This window comes from Rhinoraja longicauda, chromosome 18 (assembly GCF_053455715.1).
Source record: "Rhinoraja longicauda isolate Sanriku21f chromosome 18, sRhiLon1.1, whole genome shotgun sequence".
Taxonomy (NCBI): domain Eukaryota; kingdom Metazoa; phylum Chordata; class Chondrichthyes; order Rajiformes; family Arhynchobatidae; genus Rhinoraja; species Rhinoraja longicauda.
In genome coordinates this window covers 27,694,318-27,714,430 of record NC_135970.1, presented here as the reverse complement: position 1 = coordinate 27,714,430, position 20,113 = coordinate 27,694,318, and the positions used below count along the sequence as shown (strand labels likewise).

At 40.3% G+C, this 20,113-nt stretch overlaps 1 protein-coding gene across 1 annotated transcript; it reads left to right on the top strand.

The window, feature by feature from the left end:
- The first annotated feature begins 156 nt into the window (after positions 1-156).
- On the top strand, positions 157-13,638 carry wee1 (WEE1 G2 checkpoint kinase). Its single transcript, XM_078415384.1, has 11 exons — positions 157-1,137; positions 4,105-4,325; positions 6,213-6,270; positions 6,722-6,894; positions 7,293-7,414; positions 7,608-7,754; positions 8,888-8,986; positions 10,043-10,128; positions 11,121-11,291; positions 11,413-11,558; positions 12,783-13,638. Exons 1-11 carry the CDS (start codon positions 664-666, stop codon positions 12,934-12,936), a joined length of 1,851 nt encoding a protein of 616 aa, XP_078271510.1. The 5' UTR covers positions 157-663; the 3' UTR covers positions 12,937-13,638.
- Positions 13,639-20,113: the final 6,475 nt, after the last annotated feature.

Below are 20,113 nucleotides of genomic sequence, written 5' to 3'. Positions count from 1 at the left end.
TTGAACCAAAGATACTATTGAATGAGGTCAACAACGTTTGGCGCGAAAATGACGCATTCGACCAGACTGCGCGCGCAGCTGGGGAGCCGCGAGTCATGTGACGAGTGTTTTTGAAAACCAGGAGGACGTTCGCCATTGGGCCGCGGCGGCCACGTGACCAACGGTCGCGGAGAGAGCCGTGGTGCAGTGGTGCGCGCGCACGCGGGGAGAGGAGGCGTGAGGCAAGCAACAGGGACAGGCGGCGAGCAACGGACCGCGCGCGCGGGGAGAGGAGGCGTGAGGCGAGCAACGGACCGAGCGCGCGCGGGGAGAGGAGAAGCGGCCACCAACCGAACGAGCGCGCGCGGGGAGAGGCGGCGACCAACCGAACGCGCGCGGGGAGCGGCAGCGTGAGGGGAGAGGCGGCGACCAACCGACCGAGCGCGCGCGGGGAGAGGCGGCGAGCAACCGAAACAGCGGCGGGAGACGGGCGCCCCCGCCACCCAGCGGGCCCGGCGCCGCGGAGGAGAAGCGGCCATCGTCTCCGAGTCGGACAGTCCATTGGTGTTCTGAAACTGCGTCTTGTTTGGTTGTGTAATCCGGCGTGAGGCAGCTACTGCCCGAGTTAGGGCCTCCGCCCCCCTGACGTATCGTGCGTCCCCATTTTGGGTCGTGTTTGTTGTCATGAGTTGCGGAAACGGCAAGGCCGGCACCGGCCCCAGCGCTGCCTCGCCCTCCCTGGTACAGAAGCTGACTTTCGCCGGCAGCGATGAGGAGGAGGAGGAGGACGGGGACGGCGGCAACAGTACGGAGGACTCGGCCTTCCAGGAGTCGCCGGACGCCGAGCGCAAGTACGGCGAGGGCGCGGACAGACACCGCGACGAGGAATTGGAAATGGTCAACCTGAGCTGGGAGGAAGGGTTCGTGAGCAGCCCGTCCCCTCTCAAGACCCGTCGCGATTACCGGGACCGCCGAGACATGGAGGAATCATCCAGCTCGCCGCTGCGGGAGAGCGGCGAGCGCGAAGAGTGCAGCTCCCCGATCCGAGAGGCTGGGGACCAGGAGGAAAGTAGTTCCCCCATCCCGGACTGTCCAGATACCCCGCCCCATAAAACTTTGAGGAAGCTCCGGCTCTTCGACACGCCGCACACCCCTAAGGTGAGAGGGTCTGTAATTAGGAGTTAAACCCTCCCATGTTGCCAATATTTAAAGATCCTTTCTTGTCAATGTGTCCAGACGTGTTTTCAATCCAAATTGCGATAATCAGTTTTGAAATTAATGTTTTATCTTGTAAGGAAATGAGAATTATCTCAAGAGGACAGTTTTAAAACTTCAAGTTATTACCAATTTATATCTTTCTCTGACACAAATTCTGATATTTGTGCGCGATTTAAAAAAAAAATTAACACCGCTTTCTAAATGCGAAGACGTGGCAGTGATGGTATATTCTTTCTGGTGTCAAACTGGTATTTTGCCCTGTCTAAAGAAGGGGCTCGACCTGTAACACACCCCAGGCCTTTCCATTTGTTGTGAAAGTGCTGCAGTGATAGATTTGACTTCCTAACATTCAATACCTCTCCCTGTCTGCATTAAATCCCATTAACCATTCTTCAGCCTACTTATCCAGCTGATCAAGAGCCTGCTGTAATTTTTAATCATCGTACCTGTCAAGTTGGTAGATTTCCGTAGAGATCATTAGTGAACCTGTTTTGGGGGGGGGGGTGTGACAATCCTGTGATTTCATTTTGTCCATTATTAAGATTCGTTTTAAAACAAGAATTTATTTAATAATCTGGATTTAATTTCCTTCGAGCTGCCGTGGATTGGATTGGACCTATGACTATTAACTAAACATGTAATTGGGATTAAATTATTTTTATTTCATCGCATTATTTTCTTTCAAGGTTATTTTCTCATTTTGAAGGAAGCATTGTCCTCTGGTAGATTTATGATAGATTTATAATCGGGTTTGTATAAATTAACGGTCAAGACATTCTTGACATGAATAGGATATAAATATTAAATTATTCTGTATTGCTCTTGGATATTACGTAGGTCATATAGTTAATCCATTTGTGATATTGAATTGAGAATTTGTGGGATTCCAAGTGGCATTTGGACTATACAATTTCTAAACATCTGTCTTGTATTTAAAGGGCTAAATTGGGCAACTAAATTAGCTTCTCTTTTCCATGTGGAAGATGTGAATTAATAAAGTGCTGAGGATTCTAGCTGATCAATGTCAACACAGGCAGGTAAAGGAGGCATTTGGTCTTCATTGGTTGGGGGCATTGAGTATTAGTGTCTGGAAGTCATGTTGCAGTTTTATAGGAATTGGTTAGGCTGGATTTAGAGATAGATGCTGAAAGGATGCTAATCCTTCCTGGAGGAATTTGAAGCAGAGTTTGAGAATAAGGATTTAAGATGAAAGTGGGGATGACTTTCTACTTGACCTGGTATATATCGGAGGTAGACAAAAAATGCTGGAGTAACTCAGCTGGTCAGGCAGCATCTCTGGGGAGAAGGAATGGGTGATGTTTCGGGTCTCGACCAAGGCTGAATTATAAACTATATTCAAGGACAGATTCAGCGACTCAATAATAGCTTTGTTTTTGCTTGGAGAATTTGATAACTCCAAAAAGACAGCACCCCAGGTCTGCATTGAAGATGATCACCATGACTCGAGCTAAAAAAAGTTACTTCATTTCTGGAATTCAGCTCATTGAAAATTGCTTGGACCGACGTGGTATAAAATTGTGTTCCTGATGAAACCCAAACTGCATTTATGACCAGTTAGTGTAAATAACTGCACCTTTCACCATTTAAATTACGAGTACCTTTGAGCACCAAATAGTCCAGCATGTCAGCTGGCTTGAATTTGTCATACTCTTTGTGGATACCATATATTTGGGCAAATGTGCATGTTGGCAGGTAGATTTTGTTATTACTCTATTGGTATAGTCTACTTAAGCTTATCTTGTTCTAGATTGAAGTTTTCAGCACTATAAATGCAATTGATTGCCTGTCATTGCCTGTAGGTTTTGCTGTATCCAGTGCCTAATGTTTTTGGTATCTTGTGGTTATTGATTGACTGAAAACGGGCTTTTGTAATGATTGGCAACTCTAGAGAACTCAGAAATTGATCAAGTTTAGTTTTGAGATACAACATGGAACACATCCTTTGCCACCCATAGATCTCTCATTCACGCTAATTCCATGTTATTCCCACCTTTGCATCCTCTTGCTAGATACAAAAGGAGCAATTTTAAGTGGCCAATTAACCTACAAACAACACGTAGTGGGGGTGTGGGAGGAAACTGGAGCACCCAGAGGATACCCAAGTGGCCACACAGACAGCACCTGGTCAGGATCGAACCGGGTCTCCGCCGCTGTGCGACAGCAGCTGTATCACCTTTCCACTTTACCTGTTCTCTATTTCTGGCTGAAGGCAGTAGCATGTGGCTCTATCTTGTTTTTGAGCTAGTGTACTGAGCAAGTTGCTCGCTGATAGTGTTCTTGGAGCAATGTCATTTAATGGTTAGGAAGGAAGTGCAGATGCTGCTTTACACTGAAGATTGACACAATGCTGGAGAAACTCGGCGGGACAGGCAGCATCTCTGGGTAGAAGGAATCGGTGATGTTTCGGGTAGAGACCCTTCTTCACACTTTATTTTGTTTTTCTGGATGTGTTGGAACTGGAGCATTCCTTTCTGATTGTGGAGTTGCTGCTGATAACTCTTCTACTGTATGCTGTTTTACTTTGCTTCAGCATGTTCCAAATCTTTGAAATTCTTTTCTCCATAGTTTTTTTTTATAGGCATACGAGGCAGACACCTATGTGATGGCTCTGTTACTGTAATTAAATTATGAAGTTATATTTTCGGAAAGTTTTGGTCAATAGCAGAAGGCTACAATTATTTGTGTTTGACTATGGGACTGTGAAGGCATAAAGGTATCCATTTAACATTTCTGAAATCTTCAGTGGGGCTTGATCCCATAACTCCGACAATGGTTTGCTTAAACACTGAGCCGATATAAAACTCAAATGTTAGAACTTAAATATTTTGAATGTGATCAATATAATTTATGAATGACCATTAAAATAACGTGGTTGTTTATTTTCAGAGTTTATTATCCAAAGCAAGGGTTGCAAGTTGCCTGAGTTCCAGCTCAGTAAGACGTCGAGGAGGAGCACTTTTCAGGAATGTTGAGCAATCTGAGCGAATGCCATATGATTACACGAGTAAGCCTCCATATGTCAACATTAACCCTTTTACACCAGACTCCATGTACATCCATTCTTCATCTGTGCTTTGCCGAAGAAGGAAAAGGACTTATTGGGATGGGTAAATATTGAAACATTTTCTAAATCTGGCAAATTTTTTAATTGCCACGGTTTGCATAGAACATTTTGGAAGATCTGGATATGTTTAGCTGCCATAACCTTCTGATATCCTGCTGTCTAATCTTATCTTTTAAAGAACTGTTAACAGCTGTCTTGGGTGTATAGCATATATTTTAAAAATAATCAAAACTGCCATAGGCTGTTAACAATTAATGTTCAGCTTTTTATGACAGCTCTTCGACATCTTCAGCTACATGTTGCTAAATGGAATTTAAAGTATACTGTTAATTAGGTACATGCAAGCTACTTGATGTCACTCATGCATGAAGGTTTTTTCAAGCCTTGTTTTCATTGATTCTTTTCCATTTTCTCTTTTTCCTTTAATTTCAGATACATACATTTTCTCCATTTTATGTTAACTGCTCATTTTTTTGCATTGAAAATTATTCAACTTTCCTTTTTTAAATCTTGCTGATGATAGTTTAGGCACAATATTGAACTCTACTGTTCCTACAGTTTTTTAAATCCATAGTGCTTGCCATTTGTATGCACTCTAACCTAGATAATGTTTAAGTATATTCTTCATCATTATGACAGAAGGGCGTCAAAAAGCCCATCAAGTCAATACCAGTAGAGAAATCCACCAGTCCCATTTGCCTTCTCCCTTCGGTCCAGCAACTTATCTCGCATACCTCTTGGGGAATTTTTGTCATTTGCATATGCTGGTGGTTAATTTACCGTGGACGGTTAACATATTAACATATTTTCGAGATTTAGGAGGAACTGGAGCACCAGAGTGATACCAAAACTGACAATGTGCATAACAAGAAACTGCAGATGCTGTTTTACAAAAAAAAAACAGTGCTGGAGTAACTCAGCGGGTCAGGCAGTGAGTCTGGATAACACTGATAGGTGACGTTTCAAGTCGGGACCCTTCAGGCTCAATATGCAGATTCCATACAAATGGCGCCATCGGTCAGGATTGACCGTGGGTTCATTGTGCTTTCAGGGAACTGCACTAACTGCTGTAAAGAAAGGTTTCTACCATTCTTTTTGAAAATCATTATTATGCACAGGTAGGTAAGAGATGGTCTTGGCTTCATGTTTGGCACAGACATAGTGGGCCGAAGAGCCTGTTCTTGTCCTGTACTCTTATGTTCTAGGAATATACCTTTGAAAATGCATTCCAGGTCATAACGAGCTGAAGTTTGTTCTTCACTCCATTCACCCTACCACCTACCAAGCCCCCATTTTGGGGGGATTTAAAAACAAAGGTTTTATGTGTAGGCTACTTAGCCCAGTTTCACAGCTTACTTTCTTTACAGTTGGGATGCAAAGTTTATTTTGCACATTAACAAATTAGATTAATTATTGCTATGTGGGGAAAATGAGGATTTGGACCTTTAGTAGATGATAAACTGGTGAGAGGCTAGGCAATGTGTAGATGAACTAGATCAAGAGGTAGTTTAATCATGTAACGTGCATTGTTTGAGTCTTAGAGATAGCGCTAAGATCCTCCTCACTCCCACTTTACTTTCAATCCAATTTCTTCACAATTTTGACTTTGACGATTCAAAATATATTTTATGTCTTTTTATTAAGGCTTTTGAATATTTTTCATTTATGCCACCTTTTTTTATGTTCCATATCCATTTAGTTTAGTTTATTGTCACTTATTATTAACCCTCTACGTGGGCGCCATCAACGTATACCAGGGTGTGTGTACTTCTTTGCTGTGACATAATTTATCTTTTTCATTTACTGCACCTGATATCCACTTGATATACCATGTACAAATAATTAGATATTTTACAGCTCAGAATGTACATACACCATCTAGATAATGCTTTTTGGCTTTATAAACTAATTGTTTTGGTTTTCCATGCAGAGAACTGATGGATGGAAGTGATGGGGAGTTTGATGATGAAAGTATCCGGCCAGCAAAGGTAACAATAAAAATGCATGTCAAATATATTGCTATATGAATATTCTTGGTTTAAGAATTACTTATGGTTATGTTTAAGTTAAATAAAATAAAGTCCTGGCAATACTCAAGAGGTCAAGTAGAATTTGTGGAGAGTGAAACTGAGTTAGCTTTTCAGGTTCACTGACCTGAAATAATAGCCCCGGATTCTTCACTTTCTGTACATGTTGCCTGACCTAGGTGTTTTGCTTGATTTTAGACAATCATATTTTTAATATGTTGCATTTAAATTTTGGACAAGAATACATTTTATTTAGTTTGAATAGCAAGCTAAAAAATATTTTCATTGATCATCTAATTTATCTAGTAAACCATAAAATCTGTAGAATTAAACCTAATTATTGCAAATATTCTTGCTTCCTTTATCAGTACAATATTTTGATACTTTTTAAATTCTATCCTTTTTGAAATAGAGAATTCCAATTACTGAAAGTAATATGAAATCACGATACACAACAGAGTTTCATGAATTGGAGAAGATTGGATCTGGAGAATTTGGTTCCGTTTTTAAGTGTGTGAAAAGGCTCGATGGTTGCATTTATGCCATTAAACGTTCAAAGAAACCGTTAGCAGGTTCAGTTGATGAGTAAGTAGCTTTTAAATGTGTTGTTAAAATATGTGGCAGGGGTGTCAGTGTGTTTACCTATCTCAAAATTGGGTTTTATGATGCCATGATAATAGGATAGAATCGTGGGAAGAGAAAACAAACACATTCTTTTTTTCCTTTATGGTGTGATTGAACTGTATTATTATTTTTATTATTTCATTTACCACATGGTTATTTGTATTTTTTGTCCTGTTTGCTATTGTGAAGAAAACTAATGGCCCACAAATAGATGGTATGGAATCTTAAATTAAAAACTTATTTAAATCGGAATTTGAGCTGATGAGTATATGGCTGAAGAAAAATATTTCTGATGATGTTTACTGTAGTAATGAGTATGATGAAGACTTCATTTATTTGATTGTTATGTATCCTTATAGACAGAATGCTCTGAGGGAAGTCTATGCACATGCAGTCCTGGGTCAACACACACATGTAGTTCGCTATTATTCAGCATGGGCAGAAGATGACCATATGCTCATTCAAAATGAATACTGCAATGGTAAGTTTTTAAAAGTTAGAATTCCTTATTATTAATTTAGACAATTTATACAGTCCGTAATATGCTCAGAAGAAAATATATTTCTTGAACAAAATGTACTTCCTGATATGTAAACAGTCGTATCGCACAATTAGTTTATTCAATTGGGACAACCCAAACATTAATGTTTTGTGTATTCTGTTTGTTTTGAAAGGTGGAAGCCTATCAGATGCAATAGCAGAAAATTACAGGAACAGGCAATATTTTAATGAGGCAGAGCTGAGGGACCTGCTACTGCAGGTTGCGCGAGGTCTGAAATATATTCACAGTATGTCCCTAGTGCACATGGATATAAAGCCAAGTAAGTGTCTAGATCCCTCAATGCTTTTGATGTATGGATATCTTTTTCAAGTTTGTACCCACAATTCACTACATGTAAAAGAAAAATATCGAAATGAAAAATATCCATGTCATTTTACAATATTTCATTTAAATTGAGCTCTGTGTTGATAAACCAGCAGAGATATGTATTTTCATTTGTATTAAGTCCTGTACCCTCAGCAATCCTATTTTTATTGACCTATTGCCTTGACTGCTGTTCCATCCTATGCATTATCCTTGCTGCCAGGTATCTGTGGCATCCACCTTCTTATCCGTTGGAGTCATACAGCATGAAAACTGGTCATTGGGCCCAACTTGCCCATGCTGTCCCATCTATGATCACCTCCGCACATTTGGTCCATATTCCACTAAACCTTTCCTATTCATGTATCTGTTCAAATGTCATTTAATTGCCCTTTTTGACCACCTTATCTACCTACAACTTGACCTTCAAGGAACCGTGCACCTGTATTCCTAGATCCCTCTGCTCTCCAACACTCCCCAGAGCCCTACCATTCAATGTGTAGGTCCTGCCCATGTTAGACTTCCCAAAATGCAGCACCTCACATTTCTCTGGATATCTCAGCCAGGGCTCCGGTAATTTCGTCTCTCGCGTTCAGTATCCCTGGATATATCTGATCAGGCCCGGGCGCTTTATTTACCTTAGTACCTTCAGAACTGATTTGAACCCTGGATTGCCCAAGGAACTGGTTTCAGTGTTTTAAACTGGTAATATTTGAGGGTGGGTTAGGCCACATTTAACATCAAGTCTTTTGAGTAGTTTTTTGGTTTCCAAAATCACATTCCAATTGCTGATAGTTTAGTATTTCAGTTGACCCTAACGAGAGAACGTCATTCATTCCTTCTCTCCAGAGATGCTGCCTGTTCCGCTGAGTTACTCCAGCTTTTTGTGTCTACGAGATTTAAATTATATTCTGCATCCTTCTGTATAAAGTAATTTGACGAACATATGGAACAATTCTAATTTTCTTCTCGGTGCCCGTCAAATCTATTCAGGGTGCTAATTATAATGTCCCAAGTGAAAATGTGCAACATTCATTTCAATGTTAAAATTCATTGTCTGTTCCTAATTGGTATTGGTCCTTTTTTTAGGTAACATATTTATATCCAAAAAATTTGTGACTAATTCTGCAGCAGAGGAGATGGATGATGATGACTGCATATTATCAACAAACATTGTATACAAAATAGGTAAGATATATTTCATATTTAGCATTGAACAAATAAGTGCCTTGAGTAAATATGAAAAACCTTTTATTTGTCATTGTGGCAATAATTACAGAATACAGATTTAGTAGGATTGGAATAGTCAGAGGGTTTACAGGTTTTTTTTCCTCTAGAAAGTAATGTGTTCGAATGGTTAAAAGGTGGGGGGTAAGTTGATTCAATAATAACTTTCACGAGGAAATTGGTATACTTGAACTGGAAAACAAATTATGGATTCTAAAATAATGGGAAAGTGGGACTTATTAGGTACCTTTTCCAAAAATAACCAAATGATGGGTGAATAACTAAGAGGATCTCCAAAAGAATGCCTGCTTCTCCTGATGAATATCAACCAGCTTTGGACTCCAAGTAGTTTAGTTCATAAGTCACATCCGTCTACATGGGTTATAGAAAGGCCCACGTGATCTTTATGGGAGACTGTTCTGGGCAAGTTGGCAAATTACATCCAAAACCGGCTTGCGAAATGGGACATGTCGACCATGGCACAAGGAAACGGAGGGGCGGTTGATGGAGGCAATAGGCAGCATCATTGTTGTGGTGGTAGTACTGTTGGTGGTGACCATGGGAGCTCCTACAGTAGCCAGTTGAGTGAGTGCACAGCCTGTGTTCGCCACACCGAATGGTGGTGGAAGGAACCGATGGTCTGTCCCTGCGCCAGGCCAACCCTTGCATCATCAATCCAGTGCCACCAAGGCACTGGGCCTTACAGTAAGAAAATAAGAAATTGTGTATCTCCCCTCGGTCAATGTTGGAACTTATAAAGACTCAACACTTGAAAGATGTAAGTAGGTGCCGGAATATGGTGACTCTGTGTTCTGTCCCAGAAGAGGATCTACTTAGAATCATTTCACTCTTACTAGTGAGAGATTCCACTTGTATGGCATGATTTGACTAGATAGGATGTAAAACAAGATTTTCACTGCATCTCGATACACGTGACAATAATTAAACTTAAAGAATAGCCTCCTTTAATAGTGGAAGATTTGATATATATGTGGTAAATATTTTTTTGTAAATTAGGTGACCTGGGACATGTTACTCGTGTATCCAATCCTCATGTGGAAGAGGGAGATAGTCGATACCTGGCCAATGAAGTATTGCAAGAGGTAACATTTCATTGTTTTGCAATTGATGTATAGAATTTGTTTCAATGAGCAAACCTTAAACAGAGGTACTAAAATAAGTCGGACACAAAATGCTGGAGTAACTCAGGTCAGGAAGCATCTCTGGATAGAAGGAATGTGTGATGTTTCGGGTCAAACCCCTTCTTCAGACTCGTGTCTATTGAGACATTCTAAGTTCTTGCCAACTTAAGAAATAACTTTGAAATATGGAGCAATTTTGACGCAAGTCAATGGTGGCATTAACATTGATCTTTTGAATGTTCATGGAAGAGATATAATTCATCAGGATCGATGTTTGACCCAAATGAGAATGTTTTGTCATGTAAATGCCCAGTGTGATGAAATGCCCACAATGTGGTGAAATCCCATTAGCCTCAGGTCAAACAGCAGGATTATGTTATTATTTGGAAATAAAAATAAGTGTTTTAGTTTGAACCCACTTCTATAAATATGTTAACTTGATGGAAATATTTACTGAATTTTTACTTAACACTTATTCCATCATATTAGATAGTGTTGAGTTTGCTTGGTGGGCAAATTCACTAGTCCCAATGGAACAAATAAGGCATGTTTTGGGGTTATTTAGTTGTAATGTTTAATGTTTTTTTCAAATTTGAACACCAAATAAAAATATAGTGACAAAATTTACACTTTCAGAAAGACCATGTCAGGTTATGTCATTTAAAATTGATTGCTATAGATATTCTGATAGCTCCTCCTTAACAATGAGCCAGGCTTCCTACCATATCCATATCTCAATTCAATTTGATGCGATTTGATGTGTTGCTGTCTCTTCTGAGAAAGATGATAAACCGTGTGTGAGTTGCACCAGCACCACTGAATTAATTTCATTCTAAGTTTTTTTTTGTTGTGTTTCTTAACTGTACAAATCTGCTATTTTTTAAATTCTCCCAACATCAAAGTTGTGGTTTCCAGAAGGACATTCTTTCAAGTATTTTGTATTTGTATTTCAGGATTATAAACATTTGCTCAAAGCAGATATTTTCGCTCTCGCTCTCACTGTTATATCTGCTGCTGGAGCAGAGCCATTGCCAAGAAATGGGGAAAAATGGCATGAGATTCGACAAGGAAAACTTCCAACAATTCCACAAACACACTCTCAGGAGTTTTTGGATTTGTTGAAAGTAAGTATATGACGAGGGAATTTATTTGCAAATTTGCTCTGTAAAAAAAAAAAAAAAGATTTTCACTAATGTTAGACTTTTTTGTTGTACTCTGAATAATCGGTTTCAAATACTTTTTCAGCTGATGCTTCACCCAGATCCAGAAAAACGGCCCACTGCAGGAGCTTTAATCAGACATTCTGTGCTGCTCCCAACTGCAAGGAAAAGTGCAGATCAACTTCGGTTAGAACTGAATGCAGAAAAATTCAAAAATGCACTTTTGCAAAAGTAAGTACATGAGCCAACTATATTTAAGATCGCATGCACTTCATGCCATTTGAGTTCCTTCATGTATAATGAATGAATTAATTGCAGACACGACAGTTTAAACAATATAATTTTAAAGCACTCAGTAAAGCATTTTGGCAGATTTGATGCTCATTATTTCAGCTATTACTGTAAAGGTGGTATCTTTTTTTTAAATCTATTCCTTATTTTGTTCATTTAGAAGCTTAGTTTCAGCTCTCCAATGATTCAAGAAAGTCTGAATAACGGAGCTATTCAGATAAGATTTTTTTGCAACTTAACCTGCTAGTGCAGTGAATTGGCTTATCTCAGATGTTATGACTGGCAAAAGCAGTTATCCTGAACAACCCAGCAGTTGTGCTCTTGTCATCTACTTTTGTAATTTTTCTACTTGCAACTGGACAAAACTTAAGTTGGGGTTAATGTTTTGTCTGCCATATTTCTTTCAACTTTTCTTTCGCTTGCCTTCACTCAAACATCCTTTTAAAACTTCTCAACATTGTGCCCACAATTTTGTCAAGGAAATGTCAATTGTCAAGGCCCATTTGCAGCCATCAGATTTTAGCAATTGAAGGCACAATCAATCCCTGATTTCCTTGATTTCAGTGTTTACTGTGGGGCAAAGGATTTGAAGGCAAAGGAGAAGATTTTAAATATCTCAATCAGACTTTTAAATTATTAAACATTCCCTAATTGTTTTTATTGCTGGTCCAACATTGCTTGTTTTGGGAGTAGGGATTATTTTCTAACATGCTGGAGATGCTTTTGAATTAGACCATACTATTACACTCCAGGATACATGGAGCTCCACATTTTGACCATGTAATAGGACTGAGCCAGTAAGATCTGGCCAAAAACTACTGAATTGGTGATGTTCCATTCAATTGCTGTTCATTTTTTTAATTTTTACATGTCCTGCTGGTGTCTGATGTCTCCTTGCATCATTCCTACCCACCCCAAAATTGTCCTTGGACTTTCCAGGTCTGGCACTCAAATTTGGAATGACATTTTATAGGAATGTTACGAGATTTTTTTGGCAGGGATAATGCGTGGATATAAATGTGACTAATAAAAAGGGCAGAATATTTTTCTGTCAATAAGAAATTACAAAATTATGTGACTGTCTTCCTACTCAGAATATATTGTCCTTTCCGTTTATTTAAGAAAAAAATTCTGTCTTTCACAAACAGTTTTTTATTATTTCAGAGAATTGAAGAAAGCACAGATGGCAAAAGCAGCAGCAGAAGAGAGAGTGTTGTTCACAGACCGAATGACAACTAGGTCTACAGTGCAAAGTAGCAGAAATACTAGGATCATTGGGAAAAAAATCAATCGCTCTGTCAGCCTTACAATATACTGATTTTTTTGCAGGTGGTTGAACCACTTTTTGTTTTTAAAAAAAAAGTTGGAGGTGTTTTGCAAGTTGTTGGCCATTTCATAACCCCACAACTCCATTAAGGATACTCTTACCTGCAAAAGATGTAGCATTTCGGCTGCTAATGGAGTCTTAATTTTTTTACTTTTCAATTTTTGTGTGCCTTTTGAATAAAGAGGACAAAGATTGATCAAAGAAGATCTTGGGACATTTTACTGAGTGGCTAATACAGCATCAATTCTGTCTGGGTTAGATTTAAAACCCATATTTTGTACATCAGGAGGATGTACCTGAACCATGTTATACATTGTACTGGGAGCACTTTGTAGGCATTGGAGATCCATGGCATGAATCTATGGATGAACTTGTCTTGGGAAAACTGCTGCTATATTAGTCAGTGTTGTACACTTGCTGTAAAAATTATTAGCATTTTAAACAATCATCGCTGTATTAGAAATGGGCTTTTTGGAAAATATTTTTAATTATGTGATTTAAGGCAAATAACAGTTGTTCACTGTTTACTAATGTGTTCAAGAGCAGTTTTTGTTTTATTAAGCTAGTGCATTGTAGGGAAACATTGCACCTTGAGTTTATTGAAGTGTTTCTATTTACTGTACTTTAATGTAAATTGTGGACTGTCCCTAACTGTCCTGTCCAATAAACTGTGTACATTTTTGAATGTAAATTTGTGGTATGTATTTAGTTAGTGTGAATGCATAAAATTACTTGCACAGGTACAGGCACAGATGTCAGGCACAGTTACTTGACATCTAAATATCCAGAACATGGGTGTTTTGGGAAATATCTAATCATTTTAGTAATGGAGCCACTGATGCAGAATCTGTCAATTTTGTGTTGATTCAAAATTCTAACTGGTTTTTAATACCAACATGTTATTATTTCCCTCATTTGTGAATGTTGAGATGTGCCTGGGGAAAAATAGTGCTGAATTTATGAAACGTACATTAGATTCTATCATTAAAATGAAGATGGTTCTGGTAATTCACTACACATTCATTACTCAAATAAAATCATGAGGGGGTAGGGTAAATGCTGTCTTTTACCCAGTGTATTGAATCAAGAACTAGAGGACATTGGTTTAATGTGAGAGGGGAGAGATTTATTAGGAATCTGAGGGCCAACTTTTTCAGAGTGTGGTGGGCATATGGAACAAGCTGCCGGAGGCAGGATTTAAAAGACACTGGACAGATACATGGGATGTGATTAGAGGGGGCATTTCAGTCAGCAGGGATGAGATGGGTCAAACGACCTATTTCCATGCATGTGACTGATTTGATTTGGAGAGTGGGATTTGGGCCTTGGAGTTGTATGCGTTTGATGATTTGATTGGTCAGGCAGCATCTGGAACCCTGAGTGTTAATGACACTTTTTGTTCTATCTAATTGAGTTCCTTATCGGTTGTGGACTGTTTTGGATCATGACTTGTTTGCCATTGTGTATTAGATAGAATGACAGCAAATTTGCAATTGATTCTCCATGACTCCTTGTCTTGAGACTGAGATTATAAAAGGCCATGTACGATGAATTGAGCCAAAGGGCCTGTTTCTGTGCTGTGTGACTTTACGACTTCATGAACTCTGTGCATTTTTTTCCTTGGATTCATAATCAACCCTTCTGAATTTGACGGAAAGTTTTCACTTCTGCCATTCCGATTTCGCCTCATTTTTCCGCAAAACAGTCGGTAATTGCAATTTGTCAATTCGGTCGCTAGGGGTTCTGCGACAAATCCCCCTGCCCTGGAAGACTCCCCGAAAATGTGGCACCTTGGCTGGGCAAGGCATCCAATCTCAACATCATCAGGATTTCCATGGCCGATCAGTGGGTTGAATTTGCAACCTGCGGCCGGGGCTCTGGAACTCCAGCCCATCTGGAGCCAGCACATCTATCCCCATAGCCAACTTCCTTGGCCAGCTGGATAAACCAACAAAGCTCTGGAATCAAGAGTGCCAGAAAATCAGTGGTGGAACTGTAATGAGTAAATATTAAATTTAAGTGCAAGATTATATAGCTATATTAATTAAGAATGGATTAAAGTATAAAACAATAGACAATAGGTGCAGGAGTAGGCCATTCGGCCCTTTGAGCCAGCACCACCATTCAATGTGATCATGGCTGATCATTCTCAATCAGTACCCTGTTCCTGCCTTCTCCCTGCACCACCATTCAATGTGATCATGGCTGATCATTCTCAATCAGTACCCTGTTCCTGCCTTCTCCCTGTGCCCCCTGACTCCGCTATCCTTAAGAGCTCTATCTAGCTCTCTCTTGAATGGATTCAGAGAATTGGCCTCCACTGCCTTCTGAGGCAGAGAGTTCCACAGATTTACAACTCTGACTGAAAAGGTTTTCCACATAGCTCAAAACATAGCAGAAAAGCCAATTACCACCTTTTTGGGCTGATTATCAATATGCAAATTTACTTCAAGTACTTCCGTATGCTTCGTCGAGGTGCATATATCAACTTTCCTCATAACTTAGTCATACATTTTATGATCACTTCTTTTATTCAATACCAAGAGAATTGGAATGTGTAAGGAAAAAGCAAAATAGAAAAAACAAAACAATTTTTTCATTGTGTTGCACAAAGTATCTCTGTTCAATAACATTTCTATAAATAGCAGAATATACTCATTATAGGTCTGCCATTGTACATGTAGTCCAAGAACTACAAACTGTTGGTAATAATAGTCGTTTTTCTCAGGTACCTTTTCCCTCCTCACCGTAAACCTATGCCCTCTGATTCCCGATTCCACAACTGGGCAAAAGACTGCATTTACCTGATCTATTCCTCTCATGATCTTGTAGATCTCTATAAGATCACGCCTTTTCTCCTGCGCTCTGAGGATTAAAGTTCTAGCTTGCTCATCATCTGCAATATCGCTCAGGCCCTTGATTCCTGGCAACATTCTCATAAATCTCTGCATCCTTTCCAGTTTGACAACATTCCTTCCAGTAACATGGTGAACAAAATTGAACACAATACTCTAAATGTCAAGTCAAGTCAGTTTTACTTGTCACATACACGATGTGCAGTGAAATGAAAGTGGCAATGCCTACGGATTGTGCACAAAAAAAGAATTACAGTTACAGCATATAAATAAAGTTAATATAGTGTAGACAAAATTTAGTCCCTGGAGTTATAAAAGTTGACAGTCCTGATGGCCTGTGGGAAGAAACTCCGTCTCATCCTCTCTGTTTTCACAGCGTGACAGCGGAGGCGCTTGCCTGACCGTAGCATCTGGAACAGTCCGTTACTGGGGTGTTAATGTGGCCTCGCCAATGTCTGGCACAACTCTAACATGACATTCCAACTTCTGAAGAAGAGTCTCGACCTGAAATGTCACCATTCCTTCTCTCCTGAGATGCTGCCTGACCCGCTGAGTTACTCCAGCATTTTGTGTCTACCTTCAATTTGAACCAGCATTTGCAGTTATTTTCCTACACATTCCAACTTCTATACTCAATACTCTGCTGAATGAAGTCCAATGTACTGAAAGCCTTTTTGACCACCTGTGATTTCTGTAATTGGAAAGGACGAACTCCAATCTCTGGGCTGAATGCTGCTCAAGGTTGGTGTTGGACTTGATCTTGCTCAGCAGTGTGCCAAATGTTGCATTGTCCATAAACCACCTCTGGATTCCCAATTTTAATTCCTTACATGCACTCTGCAGCAGAGCCCTTGACTTTCTCAAGAGTGATCATTGACATTATTGTTTCTCTCCCAACCCCCCTTGCATTCTGGCTGCAGGCAGTCATGACCAATGAATCATCTTGTGCAACTCCTTCAATTCTGACCTCTAGAGTGTGTCCCATAATTGTGCGGGTAACTGGGTGTCGAATCGAGTTTCAACGTATTCAATGTTTATACTTTTCTGCAAACACAACCAGGATTATTTAAGGGCCTGTCCCACTTCGGCGATTTTTAAGGTGACTGCCGGCGACTGTCAAAGTCGTAGCAGATTGCTGAAAAACCTTCGATTTTTTTTTAACCCTACGACAATGACCACGACAATGCCTACAACAAGCTACGACAACCTACCACCTAGGCGACGGCAAGCTATGACAACCGGCGACCCACGATAAGAAAATGGTACCGGTCAGTATATCCATCTCACAAAAAACCTTGGACAGGTTGTGTGAGTGGGCGGATGCATGGCAGATGCAGTTTAATGTGGATAAGTGTGAGGTTATCCACTTTGGTGGTAAGAATAGGAAGGCAGAGTACTATCTGGTGTCAAGTTAGGAAAAGGGGACGTACAACGAGATCTGGGTGTCCTAGTGCATCAGTCACTGAAAGGAAGCATGCAGGCACAGCAGGCAGTGAAGAAAGCCAATGGAATGTTGGCCTTCATAACAAGAGGAGTTGAGTATAGGAGCAAAGAGGTCCTTCTGCAGTTGTACAGGGCCCTAGTGAGACCGCACCTGGAGTACTGTGTGCCGTTTTGGTCTCCAAATTTGAGGAAGGATATTCTTGCTATTGAGGGCGTGCAGCGTAGGTTTACTAGGTTAATTCCCGGAATGGCGGGACTGTCATATGTTGAAAGACTGGAGCGACTAGGCTTGTATACACTGGAATTTAAAAGGATGAGAGGAGATCTTATCGAAACGTATAAGATTATTAAGGGGTTGGACACGTTAGAGGCAGGAAACATGTTTCCAATGTTGGGGGAGTCCAGAACAAGGGGCCACAGTTTAAGAATAAGGGGTAGGTCATTTAGAACTGAGATGAGGAAAAACTTTTTCAGTCAGAGAGTTGTGAATCTGTGGAATTCTCTGCCTCAGAGGGCAGTGGAGGCCAATTCTCTGAATGCATCCAAGAGAGAGCTAGAGAGAGCTCTTAAGGATAGCGGAGTCAGGGGTTATGGGGAGAAGGCAGGAACGAGGTACTGATTGAGAATGATCAGCCATGATCACATTGAATGGCTGTGTTGGCTCGAAGGGCAGAATGGCCTCCTCCTGCACCTATTGTCTAAAAAAGGCACGAGGATTGTAGGAGAAAACACAGTTCCCATTTCACACAATATTCATCCATTTCACAATTGTGGGCAGATAGAGTTATCACTCGGATGCAGCATGTCTTTGTTTCATTTCCTGAGGGCAGATATATGCCAAGATCATCTAGAATCGACCTACACAAGTAACTGCCATGCTCTGCTCGGCCACTTTGCATGACAAACACGCATGAGAAAAAACCGACAGCAACGTCGATCCAGACAAGGTGCTCATTCGCAATACTTTCCTGACCCATGAAAGAATTGAGATTTCCCGCTTTATGCAAAGTGGTCATTTTGGGACAAGTAGACTTCAGAGATACAGTGTGGAAACAGACCCTTCGGCTCACGGAGTCCGCGCTGACCAGCGATTATCCCATACACTAGCACTATCCTATATATATTATTATATTATATTTTCATATTTCAGATACAGCGCGGAAACAGGCCTTTTCGGCCCACCAAGTCCGCACCGCCCAGCGATCCCCGCACACTAACACTATCCTACACACACTAGGGACAATTTTGACATTTGCCCAGTCAATTAACCTACATACTAGGGACAATTTACAATTTTACTGAAGCCAATTAACCTATCACTTGAGACAGACACAAAAGCTGGAGTGATTCAACGCGCCAGGCAGCATCTCTGGAGAAAAGGAATCGGTGACGTTTCGGGTCGAGACCCTTCTTCAAAAGTCACCTATTCCTTTTCTCCAGTGATGCTGCCTGACCCGCTACCTGACTACAGCTTTTTGTGTCTGTCTTCGGTGTAACCAGCATCTGAAATTAAATTATTTGAATTTGTTTTATTGGTCAAAATAAATGAAATTATAATATTTGAAAGAGATGCCATGAGAAACTACTCTGAAATACAATAACTTCAAACATCAATCTTTGGTCAAAATGTCCAAAATTTACTTTATTCAAACCAAATAAAATTCTTATAAAAGGTGGATCAGCACCGTCGACAACCAAATTCACCTGGTGACAGACTACGACAGCGCCCACGACAGGATACAACAGCCTAGTCGCCGGCAGTCACCGTAAAAATCGGCGAACTGGCACAGGTCCTTAAAGGAGTAAAGAACAAAACCAGTGTAATGATGAGAAGGGAAAATAAATGTAAGATGTGCATGACAACATTTTCTGCTTGTAAATCAGAAGAGATTGTGGGATAAAGGGGATGTGTGACATGAGAAAGACTGCCTCCATCTTTGGTTATTCCCTGGGGTGCTGAGTCAGCATACAGGAAAGAGATGAAACATCTGGTTAAGTGGTGCCACAACAACCTCTTGCTCAATGTCAACAAAACCAAGGAATTAATCATTGACTTCAGAAGTGAGAAGCTAAGATATCACCTGCTAGTTTTCATTGGTGAATTGGTGGTGGACTGTGTTAGCGGTTTCAAATTCCTGGGCATTAATACCTTGGTTAACTTGTCCTGGACCCAGCGCACAGATGTAATCATGGAGAAGGTATGTTTGTGGCTCTATTTAAAAAGTCCTCCCATCAATTATTTCTCCTGATCAAACAGAATTTATTAAGAATAGATACTCATTCTTTAATCTTAGACGATTATTTAATATCATATATAATCCCTCTGTTACCAATACCTCTGTTGCCATTATATCCCTCGACGCGGAAAAGGCGTTTGACCGGGTGGAGTGGAAATATTTTTATACTTTAAATAAATTTGGCTTTGGTTCTAAGTTAATCACATGGATTAGACCTGTACTCATCTCCTCAGGCTTCGGTCAGGACAAATAATACTCAATCTGGATGTTTCCCTCTGTAACAGTCAACACGCCCGGGCTGCCCTTTAAGCCCCTTGCTGTTTGCCCTCGCTATAGAACCTCATGCAATAGTATTCCGCTCCAACCCCCTTATCAAAGGTATTGTCAGATACGGTCACGAACACAAACTGTTCTTATATGCGGACGATTTATTGTTATATACATCCAACCTCTCTGTCTCTGTTCCTGCTGGCTTTGCCACTTTCACATCCTTCGGCCACTTATCAGGGTATAACTTGAATCTTGGTAAAAGCGAGCTAATGCCACTCAATGCAGCTGCAAAGAGTTTCCCCTTACATAGTCTGCCATTTAAAATCTAGGGGTGCATGTCACAGATAGATTTGACAAGCTTTT